This window comes from Vicia villosa, linkage group LG5 (assembly GCF_029867415.1).
Source record: "Vicia villosa cultivar HV-30 ecotype Madison, WI linkage group LG5, Vvil1.0, whole genome shotgun sequence".
Lineage (NCBI taxonomy): Eukaryota > Viridiplantae > Streptophyta > Magnoliopsida > Fabales > Fabaceae > Vicia > Vicia villosa.
The window spans coordinates 154014266-154027874 of NC_081184.1; the positions used below are offsets into that span (position 1 = coordinate 154014266).

The following is a 13609-nucleotide window of genomic DNA, read 5'->3' on the forward strand; positions in this document are numbered from 1 at the left end:
TTTATTTCCTATAAAAAAGATCGATTTTTAGTCCCTATAAAATAACTTTTGCACGCATTTTTAATCCCTCTACAGAGACTAAAACTGCATGCAAAAACGATTTTATAGGAACTAAAAATCGACTTTTTTTAGAGACTAAAAGCGAAAAATTGAGATATTTATTGCGACCAACAACATATTTAACTTTTTTTCTTTATAAATTGATTAGTCTAGAGAAAGAGATTTAAGAAGTATATTCTATGTTGTAAATTACTAATTTATAATAAAAAAAATAAATGATGTAATATATATATATATAAAATTAAAAAATTAAATTTATTAAAAACTTTTGCACCCCCTGATCCAGGGTCTTGGCTCCGCCACTGCAAAATTATCTCAATTTTTATTGTCTCGGAAAGAGAGAACCTCAATCGCGCGAAACTCCATCGATGCCGACTCAATCGTTAAAAAACCGTGCCTTGGTATAATAACCTTAACCCTTTTGTTTCTTAATTCAAATTCCTTATGTGAAAGGATTCCATATTCACACACTCGAAACAACAATGTCTATTTGATCAATGATCGAACGGTATATTTGGTGGACGGTTAAAACAACTCTCAATTGGCATAGCATACAGTGCGGGAGACCGTTGGATTGGATCCAATGGCTAATGATGAGATAGTGGCTTGGACCGCGTGTGTGGTCTTTTAAGGAGAGTCCTCTAGTTCATTTGGTCTTAATTGAGGATGTCATGGATTAGGTCTTTGGATTGGATCCAACTAAGAATAAAGGTGGAGAGAATCACAATCACATGCTTATGCTTATGGTCGTTCTCTTTTTCTTTTTGACAATAGAGAAGTAATCACATATGTATTACTTTTAATAAGTCTTGTCATACAATAAGTGCATTTCTAATGCCATAGGGAAGAATCATGTCAAGGTAAAAGAAGGTATTGACGTTTATAATCAAATTTGGCATTGTTTATCAGAGATGGGGGATATCACCCTTTTGTATGTGTTCCGTGAAGCCAACCAGAGCGTCATTACTCTAGCTAACAAAAGTTTGTCTCATGAGATAGGTCTCCAAGTTTATATGGTTTGTCCAAATGAGTTGTTAGATGTGATCGCGAAAGTTGTTGTCGGGGTTTCCATTCCCCGTACTGTAATAGCTTAGTTCCTTTTTTTTCTTTTGGGCCTTTGGCCCTCCTTTCCACAAAACAAAACAAAAATAGTCCTGTCAAGGAAAGAATGTTAAAAGACCTGTGATTAAGCTTTTAAAAACTATGGTGGTGAAGACTCATTTTGAAATGGAGGTTTCTACTATATATACTAGTAGTAATGAGGGAACAATTATATAGGCCTCTAATTATTATTTGACACGTAATAAGGTAAGGAGGGATATTGTACCATCTCAAGAAAATAATTATGCAGCCTTAGGTGTTATGCTTTGAATGTGGTTGAAGGGTTGCAGAACTCAAAGAGGCATTCAAAAGCATGTGAGGTAAAAAAATGGTTGGAAAAACATACTTGTTGAATTGTTAGACTACTGAAGAAGAAAAAAGTGGTTAGAAACAAATGGATGCAGTGAAAATCAAGGTTCAAGAAAGACTTGAACTTGATAAAAATTGTTCAATAGATGTTGAATTGGAAGAGAGTAGCAAAGTGGTGGTTGATAGGTAGATTGAAATCACAACACTTTTAAGTCAAGGTGGAGATTTTTGAAGTATTCCTTCAAACTTCAAGTGATGAAGATATTTTTGTTTTTTAAGATTGTAGAAACCAAAAAACTGTAAAAGCAGTCAGTTCGCCGAAGCAGATGTGATATCTCATCTAGGTGAACACTGGAGGTTAGTGCGTCCAACACTACAAGGAAATGCCTTCTCAAGATGCAATTTTAAACAATTTTGCAAGGGACCACTAAGAAATACACCCTCATTTTCCTCTTTGTTTCTTCTTTTTCCAATGAAAACTACACCTTCATTTTTCTCTTATTTCTTCCTTTTTCGATGAAAACTGATAATTCTTTAGTACCTCAAGGTCAAGGATGAATAACAGAGTCATTGAACATTTGGAGAGTCCTTCCTTCATAGGACATAAGGTCTTCTTTATTTAACCTCAGTCTTACAAGTATGTTGGTATACATGACGTCACAAGAACTTCCATCATCGATAAAGATTCTTGAGAATGTGTAGTGGTCTACTGCGGCGGTCACCATTAATAAAAGTGTCACGTTAGGAAATCCTTCCAGCTTTTTACTGTATCAGAACCCTAAGATGAGTCCCTCTTTATTCATTTCCAAATATAATAAGTAGCCATGATTGGAATCAAACGAGATCATGACTCATATCATGTTTAAGTTGAATATGTCACTAATCCAACTTTGTATCTCCTTAAATATTAGATTTCCAAATATTTATCGCCATATTAATAACATCAATATTTCTTTGATTTGCTATCATCACATTTCAATAAATACATATGAAAAATATGGTTGATAAAAAAAATCTATCCAATATTATTATTAAATAAAAAATATAGTGAATATCTCAATTCACCCTTTGAATCTCTTACCCACCTGGAGAAATTTCAATTTTTTTCCTCTACTTCCGTAGATGCATAACACTTTTTTTTTTCAAAAAATTTGTTTCTTTCCATAGGTATATCTACAGAACGTGTTTAGACAGAGTGTTTCGTAGATGCATCTACGGAACAGTCTGCTAAATTTTCAAATGACATACATTTGACTCCATAACTCAATTTTTATAACAACAATGGAAATCTCAATTACAGTCAATTAAAATAATGCAATTTAAACGCAATAGTAAATAGGACACCAAAAAAACACATCGTATAAATCATCGAGTAATAATGTTGAATAGATATATCAAAACCTCGTACATAAATGAAATCAAAATACATATATCGAATAAATCACAAGCATCACTACTGTGTGTGTCAGACATCATCTTGCGCCTCTCTGCTGCCTCAGGCCCTGCCTCCGCCTCTACGTCCACCGCGTCGTCTGCTGGCTACTTTGCCTCTACCGTCGAGTGCCCCGCCTGTCTTGGTACGGTTTCTACGGTACAAAAATGCCTCCCCAGCCACCCTAATGATACCCTTCACTAGACGAAGGCCAACAGACCCCTCAGGGAATAAACCATCGGCAATGCCTGCCCGCGCCATGTTAGCTATCTCACGACACCGAGGAAGAACATCCTGAGTGTGGTCCATTTGAGCCTGCTGAGTCTGCAAAATCTCCTCGTGGGCTGGTCTGGACAGTGATCTAGGTGCGATGGGAAGCATGTATGGGTGTGACACTCTGTAGTACCAGGTGATGTGCCCCTCGACACAACTCCGGTCCTTCTCTGATGTGGTCGCCCGAGCCTCGTCAAGAACCATGTGGTGCTCCCAGTATGCAAAGGCCTCATCTAGCTGCCGACGGGTCACGGCGATAGGAGCGGAGTCAGAAGTGGGGCGAGGTATCGTTTGTTGGTAGTCGAACTGACGCATGACGCACTCCGGAAGATAACGAACAATGATGGTCAAACTGGTACCAACCATCCAAAATATAGTGCGATCTCATCAAACGGAACCGTCTCACGGTGATCAGCGTAGCAGTCGTAGTGAATGTCCTTAGCAGCCATGCGGTCAAAACAGCGTCTGTAAGGATCTGGCACCTGGTTCCCTCTAAGGCAGACGAAGGCTCTAGCACGCGGCATGTCCTCAGTGTAACCCCGACACCTCTCCCCAACCAGTAATGTCAGGGAAGTGTTGTAGTATCCAACCCTGGAAAAAACACGGTGATCAAACATACTATCACAAATATATAATTAACTTTGAGAAAATATAGAAGGATATAAGATTGTTACCATTAAGAGGGTACAACTGCCAGCCACAGTCCTTGCCTTCCACAGGCATCCATCTTCGAGTCTGTGGTAGGTGTACGCCAGTGTAGCCGCTCCCCAATTGTACTCATGGACACGTGCGATGTCCAATAAGTATGTTAGGTAAACGACGTCTGGGTACGTTGAGCTCGTGTCCACAAAGAGTTGAATGCCTATCAAATATAGTAAGTAACATCTCAACACCTGCTCTCTGTGTATATCAGCCATTGCCTCATCACTAGCAGTCTGATGTGCCGCAAGAAGCTACTCATCATATATTTGCTGCAAGGTGTGAAACCTCACGTGCGTCCCGCACGTCCTTTCCACCTCCTTAAGCGCGTTAGCAGGATCAGCCCCAACTCCTCAATTAACATCTTCATCGCTTCCTCCTTCGCCAGCCTACCGTGACTAAGGAGGGTACCCCTGATAGGTAGATGCAAGAGGCGTGCAATATCGTCCAAAATGATGGTAATCTCACCGTGAGAAAGATGAAAGGATGAGGTCTCTAGATGCCACCTCTCCGCGAATGCCATCGGCATCCTGTTATGAATTGTTTGGAAGTAGAATGTGCAGAGGTCCCTCAGACCAGAAGCTGCGAGTGCATCCCGGAACCACGACTCGTCAGGCTGCGCGAGAGCGGCAATTTTTCGACTATGGTTGTAGAACCTCTAGGGATCCCTCTCCTGAAATTTTCCAAAAAAAAAAAAAATTACTTTTAAGCAAAGTTATAAACTGAATAAAAAATAATAAAAACTCCCTTCATCCCAAATTATTTGTCGCAATACCCCCAAATAAAAACTTCCAGAAATACGTCTACATAAGATAAGAACATTTTAGACAAGTCGCTGGGTAAGAGTTTCTCAAAATATAATCAATTACCACCACATTAGTATGATAATAGATATCATTAAATAATTAGCCTATAAATAAATGATTAATTCTAAAATTATAAAAATATAACAATTTCCCGGGTAAAGGGAGTAGCAAATTGATCGAGCTCTCACTTGCTGCTTTTGAGTTTTGAGCATAACCCAACTTAGTTTCTTCACATCTCTTCAAGAAACCCTTTTTCTTCTTATTGTTTCTCAAACACCCATTTCTCTAAATCAAAACCGTTCCTTTTTATGGTCAAAGCTTCATCTGATACTGTGACAGAAGCATCTTTATGAAGAGTATTCAATGTTGGTGATAAAGTACTCGCCACCAGGTTTCTGTCCCTCATTTTACTTTCAGACAACTAGATATGTGTTTGTTTGCTATATCATCTTCAAGTTAGTTATTTGAATTGAACGCTTAGGGTTTCTTTGTTTGCTATATCATCTTCAAGATAGTTTTTTGAATTGAAGGCTTAGGGTTTGTTTGTTTGGATTGTTTTATTTAAGCTTATCTACTTCAATAAACACTTGTCAGACTTTGAATTGATTTTCACAAGTTGTTTTCGGCTGATCATTTTTATAGGTTAAAAAATAGCTAATAGTTTTGATAATAACAGTTTGATTTTTGTTATACAGAATAGCTTATACATAAGCATTTTAGGAAGGATAAGCGCTTAATTAAGTTGTTTATCCAAATAAGGTTAAGCTTATGATTATGGATTTTGATATTGAATTTATATTCTTGACGAGTAACAATGTCTTTAAGATTAGTGATATCATATCACGCCCAAGCAGGCAATTACAGGCCTAATTTAGTGAAGGTTGACTTAATAAAGAAATTGTCCTATGTATATTAAATGAGCTGTCATTTTGTATATGAACTTCAATTTTTTTTAGAAGTAAAACAATGTACTTTATGTTTGATCTAAAATGTTTTGAGAAATGACTGAATCTAAATGATCAGCAACTGCAGTGCTGTTTTTGGGACTGAAATTTGGCCAGCTGCAGAATGTAATCATGCAAACATACAAAAAACATAATGCTGTGCTGGATTAGTAAAAGTATTTCTGTTTCTTAGAATATGAAATAAAGGATTAGTGACTTGGTTCTTGTAACTACAACATAGACATGACATTCTTATATGAAATTGTAATCTGCAACGCCTAGTTTCAGGCAAAAAAAAACTTTTTTTTTTTAAGCATGCATGCTGAAGGAATGCTAATGTCCATTAATTTCTTGTTTAAATGCTGAAGGAATGCTGAGTATGAGGAAGCATTAGAGAAATTTGAGTCAGTTTTGAGAACAAAGTCGGAGCCTGACGAAGCAGCAGTGGCAAGTTATAATGTTGCTTGTTGTTACTCTAAGCTACACAAGGTATATATGTTTGAGTGTCCAGTTATCCCTCTATATCTGTAGATTAAATCCCTCAATCGCATTTTTCATTGTTGTGTTATAACACATCAAAACTAGTTGGGGAGTACCGAGTACAAAGTAAGCCATTTAAAAAACCCTTTTCAATGATTAGTTTTATAACATGTTCCATCTTAATAGTATATATACCGAAGAAATTTATATCCATTAAGTCCCACATTGGCTAGAACATCACCCGAACAAGTGTTTATAAATGTTCGACATGCTAGTTAGTTTGCCGAGCTGAGTAGCGCCAGCTTGTGACCCATGTGGGGGCACCAAGGTGATGGAACATGGCTAAGGCTTAACAGGTTGGTCTGGTGGTTGCACCATGCTGGCCTGCCCGCTCCAAGTTGCGAGTTGATCCACGGGACTTGTGCGAAGGCACGGGTCTGGTGGTTCTTAGACAGGAGGGTACAGCGTGAGGCTGGTTTCACAGAGCAGCGAACACTTCCTACTCCTGACAGTGGAGGGATCACGGGCCGCTGCACCTCCAGTCCACAACACCTGGTGAGCCTAGCCCCTTGAACCATCTCTTTTTTTTATTTATGCCGCTGCAACGCCAGCCCACAACACCTGGTGCTCTTTTTTTGGTTATTTACCATATAGAATATTTCCTTTCTTGTAAATAGAAATTAATTTGAGTTAATTAGGATTTAATTAGTTTCTTCAATTACTTGTACTCCTTAGGCTATTTATATCCTAGTATATTTTGTACACACTCAATGAGAAATACAAAATTTCTTACAGTTTACAGTAACTAAGAAAAGTATTATAGAAAATCCGAGTACATACTAAGATTATTAAAACACAGCCAGGTTAATTTTGTTGTTTCTTAAATAGGGTCCTCCTCCTAACATTCTATGTATTTAATCAAACAATATATTAATAATGTAATCAATTTTTCAAACAGATTCAAGCTGCACTTTTTACACTTAAAGAAGCTATAAATTCTGGTTTTGAAGACTTTAAGGTGATGACTATAACTCTACAAGTTACAATATCATATTTGCTAAATAAGCTGCCTAATGTCGTTTGTTGTTTAACAGAGAATCTTAACTGATCCTGACCTTGCAAATGCAAGGGCATCCCCGGAATTCAAAACATTTGATGAATCATTTATCAATGAGAATGCCATCAAATCAATTTTTGGAATATTTAATAAGGAATAACCCCTCTGCGTTGACACAACACAAGAAAACAATTGGTTTAGCTCTAAGGAATTGATTGAGCAATATGATTCCATCACATTTTATTTAGCAATGTATATTTTGTAGTTAATTATAGGTCTCAATTTTTTGTTGCCACCTTTGCAGTGTCTTGTTTTATGTACTAGTATGATATATAAGAAACTTATGAACAATAAAATTGTTCATTTTCATTAATACTTTTAATAATACCTATTGCAGCTCAATAGTTTTTGTTTCCCTCTATTTTATTATATGTTGTTTCTGTGATTCACTCTGACCCCAAGCCTCTTTTAACTGGTCCATCCAATTTGTCACCTGTAGTTTGAATAAAAAAGAGTGTGCATGGTACTGTTACTTGGACATGGTTTGAGCATGTTATATTCTTTTCCTTGTATTATTTTTGTTTATGTGATGCTTATTTAAGTAATGCCACGGGACTGTAATTTATTATTCTCTCTTTGAGCTTATTATGATTGCGGAGGTTGATATTGCATTAATATTTTTGAGAAGAATCACCTCTTTGAATATATATGACTTTAGTACTTTGAGATTAGTGATATTCTATCATGCTCAAATAATGAATTATAATCTCTTCAAATAATCCATTTAGCTACTTTTAATAATGCACTATAAGCTTTTCAAATAATCTATTTAGCTACTTAAATGACTTTTCACCTATTGTCATGACTAATGGCTAATAATCACATTAATTATAATGATGATTAATCTTAACATTTAGAATATGATTTTGATACACTTTGAGATTAGTGATATCGTATCATGCTCAAAGCAGGTATTAGATGCCTAATTTTGTGAAGATTGTATGATCAAATTATTGTACATTACATGAGGTGTCATTTTGTATAAATGAACTTCAAAATCCTTTTTTAAAAGTAAAACAGTGTACTTTGTGTTTGATCCATAATGCTTGAGATATGACTGAATCAAAATGTTCAACATCCACAGTGTTGTTATCTTCATCGCCGCGGTTTTGATGTGTAGAAGCTCCAGGATTCGAAGAACCAACAAGTTACAAATATGTCTAAAGGAAGCAAGTAAAAAAATGGAAACTGACATCTTTCACGTAGTGGATATTGATGCTGATGAAATAAGTCATTTGGATGAAGATAATTTAATCGGCCATGGTGGTAACGGAAAGGTTTATTGAATTATGTTGAAAAAAACAGGATGGTAGTGGCTGTGAAGCAATTAGAGAATGGTGATGGTATGATGATTTTAGTTGCAGAAATGGAGATTTTAGGGAAAATCAGACAGAAATATACTTAAACTTTATGCTTGTGTTTTTAAAGGAGGGACCAATCTTTTAGTTTTTGAGTATATGCCAAATGGTAATCTTTTCGAGTCTCTTCACTGAAATATAAAATATGAGAAGATTGCATGGGATTGGAATCATAGGTATAAAATTGCATTGGGAGGTGAAAAAGGGATTTTCTATTTGCACCATGATTGCTCTCTACCTGTTATTCATAGCAGCATCTTGCTTGATGAAGACTATGAGGCAAAAATTGCGGAATTAGGTGTTGCAAGGTTTGCTGAAAAAATCTCCAATGGGTTATAGCTTTTTCTGGCACACATGGTTATATTGTTCCAGGTATGTTTTAACAATGCTTTCAACAAGAAATTTCAATATACTGTTTTTACTTTCGAAAGTATCTCATGTTTTATTTACTCAATCATACAATTTAGATTATCGAATTAATTAAGATCAGATGGTTTGCATTTAAATTTTGTAATCGAGTCTATTCTACAAGGTCGGATGTGAGACATCGGATCTTGATCAAATGGTCCAAAATGCACGACTTTGTCAATTGTGCAATTTCGTAATTGCAATAAATACAAATCCTTAATGATTATATATTGTGTGATTTTAAATTGCATTCTGGAACTACAAATGCATCATAAAAGTATTTTGAGGTATCTGCAACACCGCATTGGTTGTATTACTCAATTGCTTATTAAAATAAGGAATATAAGATTGATGACTTTTTTCTTGTAAAAGTAAGATAGACATGTCTGGACCAAAACATTTTCCATATGAAATTACTTTCCTGGATTTAATGCTGATTCCTTGATTCAATGCTGATGGAATGCTAAGTACGAGGAAGCCTTAGAGAAATTTGATTTTATTTTGGGAACAAAGCCAGAACTTGAAGAAGCAGCACTCACAAGTTATAATGTTGCTTGATACTCTAAGTTAAATCAGGTATACATTTCACTACTTATTTATTGGTTTTGAATCATTTTGTCGAGTGTATTTAGTCTGTGTATAACTTTCTGAATAGATTTAATCCTTCTATATATGCTGTGAGTAATTCTGTCCAATAATCCCACTATATATGTGTTATAACATCAGCCACAATTTTTTTGAGCGTTATAATATTTAAGAAAGCATGTTCCAACTTAGTACTACACCATGTTGGATCCATTTAAGTCCCACATTGGCTTGAAAATTACACAAGCAAGTGTTTATAAATGGCTGACATGCTAGATAGTTCGCCGAGCTGGGTAGCGCCAGCTTGTGACCCATGTGGGGGCATCGAGGTCATGGAACATGGCTAAGGCTTAATAGGTTGGTCTGGTGGTTGCATCATGCTGGCCTGCCCGCTCCAAGTTGCGAGTTGACCCATGGGACTTGTGCGAAGGCACGGGTCTTATGGGTCTTAGACAGGAGGGTATAGCGTGAGGCTGGTTTTACAGAGCAGCGAACACTTCCAGCCCACAACACTTGGGTAAAGCCTAGCCCCTTGAACCATCTCTTTTTGGTGTTCATACATTTTGGGGTGCCATGTCCTTAAAAAATTATGAATGCTTTTAATCTTTGATTTACAAACACCATGATCCATTCCCATCTTGGATCCTTTCTCATATAATTCTTATTTCACTTACAGTTTGGCATTGTCCTTCAAAAAGGAAAAGCAAACAACATTGAACTTTTCTGTCTAAACTTTTGAAAATGACTTAGATACACTTTGAGGTTGTATGGTCAAGTTATTGTCCTGTGTACATTTTGTATATATGAACTTCAAAGTCCTATTTTTAAAAGTAAAACAGTGTACTTTTGTTTGATCCATAATGATTAAGTCAAAATGTTCAACACCGACAATGTACACCACTTGGGTAGACCTTATGATATAACCCAATACCCGCTTTCCGAAATTGTTTACCAATTAGTGTATGATTGATAGACAAAAGGGTGCAGGCTGGGATTGATTGTCGGTGGTGTAAAGTGGAGTCGGAGACAACAAATAAGAGAGAGCAGCAGATATAATTCATCGGAGGGAGTTGTTGATAAGCAGAGTGGTGGACACGACAAATGGACATGAAGGATGGGCCAAAACAGCAGGTGCAACATAAAATGGCAACGTCCTCAATTATATTAAGTGTAAAGTTAATCTCTCGTTCTCTGAGTACCACACCGGTGTATGGGAAAAAGTTTTTATGTTCGTGGGAGCCAAAACTCTGCGGCTGCAAACAGTTATTACAGTTGATATCAGAGAAGCATTAGGCATGCATAGCACCGGATTTTAAAAGGGCTGACAACACTTTCAGTTTACTAAGTTCTTTCCCCTGCATGCAGAGTAACTTAACATGTGTATAGAATAGAATAAATGTCATTAAATTTGAACTAGGTTTGGTGGGGTGTGCCAGGCTATTGCAATAGTGCAACGCAAAAGCGACACTTGAGAGACCCAATAGCAAGCTATTGTGGTGGACTCTCCCCCTCAAGAAATAAATTTAATATCGTGTGAACCGTTGGCCCACATATCAGATATTAAACTGATAAGAACAGATACTACACTTGATCTTAGCCAAAAGGCCGAGAAAGGTATGAGTAAAAACACATGATAGCTGTATGTTTTATATCTGACATGTTTTCGGCCTCTTTGCTAACTCGGAAATGTGGGACTTTAATATCCGACAATTATGATGTAGCTTGCTCTTATGTTGCATTAACTAAAACAAGAGGGAGATTGTCCAGTTCACATTTTCTACACAATGTGCTTTCATTCATGCAAAGATGCGTATTGGCTCTCATTTGCTACAGATTGCGTGCACATCAAAATTAAATAAGTAAGAACTCTTGGGTGTAAGTCTTTCTTAAGAGGGCTCATGAAACAAAGAAATCAGTGATTAAACATCAAGCAATTGACGTTTCAGAGCATGTTCTGCCATTGTTTAAAAAATATTGACAGCAAAAGCTACATTTTTTATATAAAAATATTGCTGATTGTTATGGCAGAACAATCAAAATTATTGCAGGTTTGTATCCCTTAATATTGAGGGACTGTTAGAGTTCCTTAGTAAAGGAGTTGCAAATTGATAGAGCAGTCACTCGCTATTTTTATTCTTGTAAAGACAAGATGGACATGGTATTTGTATATGAAATTGTAAACTGCAATGCTTTGTTTGAGACTAAAAAAAAGCTTTAATTTCGAAGCATCCAATTTGCTAGGAATATATCTAGATTAGGATTAAATGAATTAATGGTATCTCCCATATAGTCCTAATGTCCCTTAGATTCTTATTTAAATTCCTAAGGAATGCTAAGTACGAGAAAGCATTAGAGAAATTTGAGTCAGTTTTGGGAACAAAACCAGAGCCTGATGAAGCAGCAGTGGCAAATTATACTTTTGCTAGTTGTTACTCTAAGCTAAACCAGGAATATATGTTTGTTCAATTTACATGCGCTGCATTCCACTACTTCTTCATTGGTTTTGGATCATTTTTTAGTGTCTTTGGTCTCTGTATAACTTTCTGAATTGATTAAATCCATCTATATATGTAGTGACTAATAAAGTAATAAATTTTCAATCAGATTCAAGCTGCACTTTCTACACTTTAAGAAGATCTAAATTCTGGTTTTGAAGACTTAAAGGTGATAACTATAAATCTCCAAGGTACAATATCATATTTGCTAAATAAGCTGCCTAATGCTGTTCTTATTTAACACAGAATCAAAACTGATCCTGACCTTGCAAATGCAAGGGCATCCCTGGAATTTGACCCATTATTGAAAATAATCGATTCGACGAGAACGCCATCAAATCAATTTTTAGAATATTTTATAAAAAATAACCCCTTTGTGTACCTTCTGTGTAGACAAAAGAAAACAACCGGTTTAGCTCTAAGTAATTGATTGAGCAATACTCAATTGCTTATTAAAATAAGGACTAAAGGGTTTGTGCCTTTGTCCTATTAAAGACATAATAGACATGGCAAAAACAACATTTTCCTTATGAAGTGATTATAATATGCAACACCAAGGTGCCGGATCAATTTCAAGCATGACAGGTTCACTTTAGCTTTTATTATTGAATTGAGTATTTTCTAGCCTGTTACTTTCAGTTGAATTGAAAACTGATTTTTGCACATCAAATTTAAGAAAAACATCTGGATGAATTTTAACAACCCCATTGATGTGTTTAATACTGAGATCTTTCACCCGACAGCCGCTGCATCATCAGAAAACTATGTAGATATTAACACCAACTTGTGTTGCAGTTGATTTTGCGTTGCGTAACATGCAGTCATGTGGAATATTTAATAAGAAATAGCCCCTTTGTGTGGGTACAAGAAAGCATACTGTTTAGCTGACTAAGGAATTAGTTCTTCTGCCTCATTTATTTTACCAGTATAATTCCTGTCATCCAGTATAATTTCCTGTCACAAATTATTTACTAATAATTTAAATGACAGTTCACTAATTTCCTGTCACTAGTCCACTTAATAACTTAAGTGATTCACTAATTTATTGGCCCTGCATTATGCAGAAGTAGTTTTTTAAATCATTTTTAGAGAAGTAAAAAAAATTATTGATCTAATTAAAGGACATAATAATTGAACTAGGTTTGGTGGGGTGTGCCAGGCTATTGCAATAGTGCAACGCAAAAGCGACACTTGAGAGACCCAATAGCAAGCTATTGTGGTGGACTCTCCCCCTCAAGAAATAAATTTAATATCGTGTGAACCATTGGCCCACATATCAGATATTAAACTGATAAGAACAGATACTACACTTGATCTTAGCCAAAAGGCCGAGAAAGGTATGAGTTGAAATACTTGCTTGTCGTGCATTTTATATCTGACATCTGCTATGCTTCTTTTCTGATCATGCAATGTGGGACTTTAATGCAATAATTTGGAGTCTACTAGTGATTGTGTTAGCTCAACACTTTTGTTTCTTGCTTCTTTTGTTTATGCAAAGAAGTGGCTCTATATGTGTGTTTTTGTATACATGTAGAAAACTGA

At 36.1% G+C, this 13609-nt stretch overlaps 1 protein-coding gene and 2 non-coding genes across 3 annotated transcripts; 1 reads left to right on the plus strand and 2 right to left on the minus strand.

Annotated features, from left to right (window-relative positions):
- The first annotated feature begins 4360 nt into the window (after positions 1–4360).
- On the plus strand, positions 4361–10121 carry LOC131605778 (protein MET1, chloroplastic-like). The gene is made up of 5 exons (XM_058878092.1): positions 4361–4503; positions 5036–5071; positions 5993–6113; positions 7063–7122; positions 7199–10121. Exons 1-5 carry the CDS (start codon positions 4361–4363, stop codon positions 7319–7321), a joined length of 483 nt encoding a protein of 160 aa, XP_058734075.1. The 3' UTR covers positions 7322–10121.
- An 873-nt stretch (positions 10122–10994) lies between these two features.
- Positions 10995–11190, minus strand: LOC131608278 (U2 spliceosomal RNA). Its single transcript, XR_009285554.1, has one exon. It is a non-coding gene; the product is annotated as a U2 spliceosomal RNA (small nuclear RNA).
- Positions 11191–13212: 2022 nt separating this feature from the next.
- LOC131608277 (U2 spliceosomal RNA) lies at positions 13213–13408 on the minus strand. The gene has a single exon (XR_009285553.1). It is a non-coding gene; the product is annotated as a U2 spliceosomal RNA (small nuclear RNA).
- Between the last annotated feature and the right edge of the window lie 201 nt (positions 13409–13609).

Bases quoted from the DNA above. Each gene is read 5' to 3' on its own strand.
- LOC131605778 (XM_058878092.1), top strand. From the start codon at position 4,361: ATGAGGTCTCTAGATGCCACCTCTCCGCGAATGCCATCGGCATCCTGT. The intron at 5,072-5,992 runs GTTTCTGTCCCT...TAAATGCTGAAG, and splicing joins GATAAAGTACTCGCCACCAG to GAATGCTGAGTATGAGGAAG. The intron at 6,114-7,062 runs GTATATATGTTT...TTTTTCAAACAG, and splicing joins GTTACTCTAAGCTACACAAG to ATTCAAGCTGCACTTTTTAC.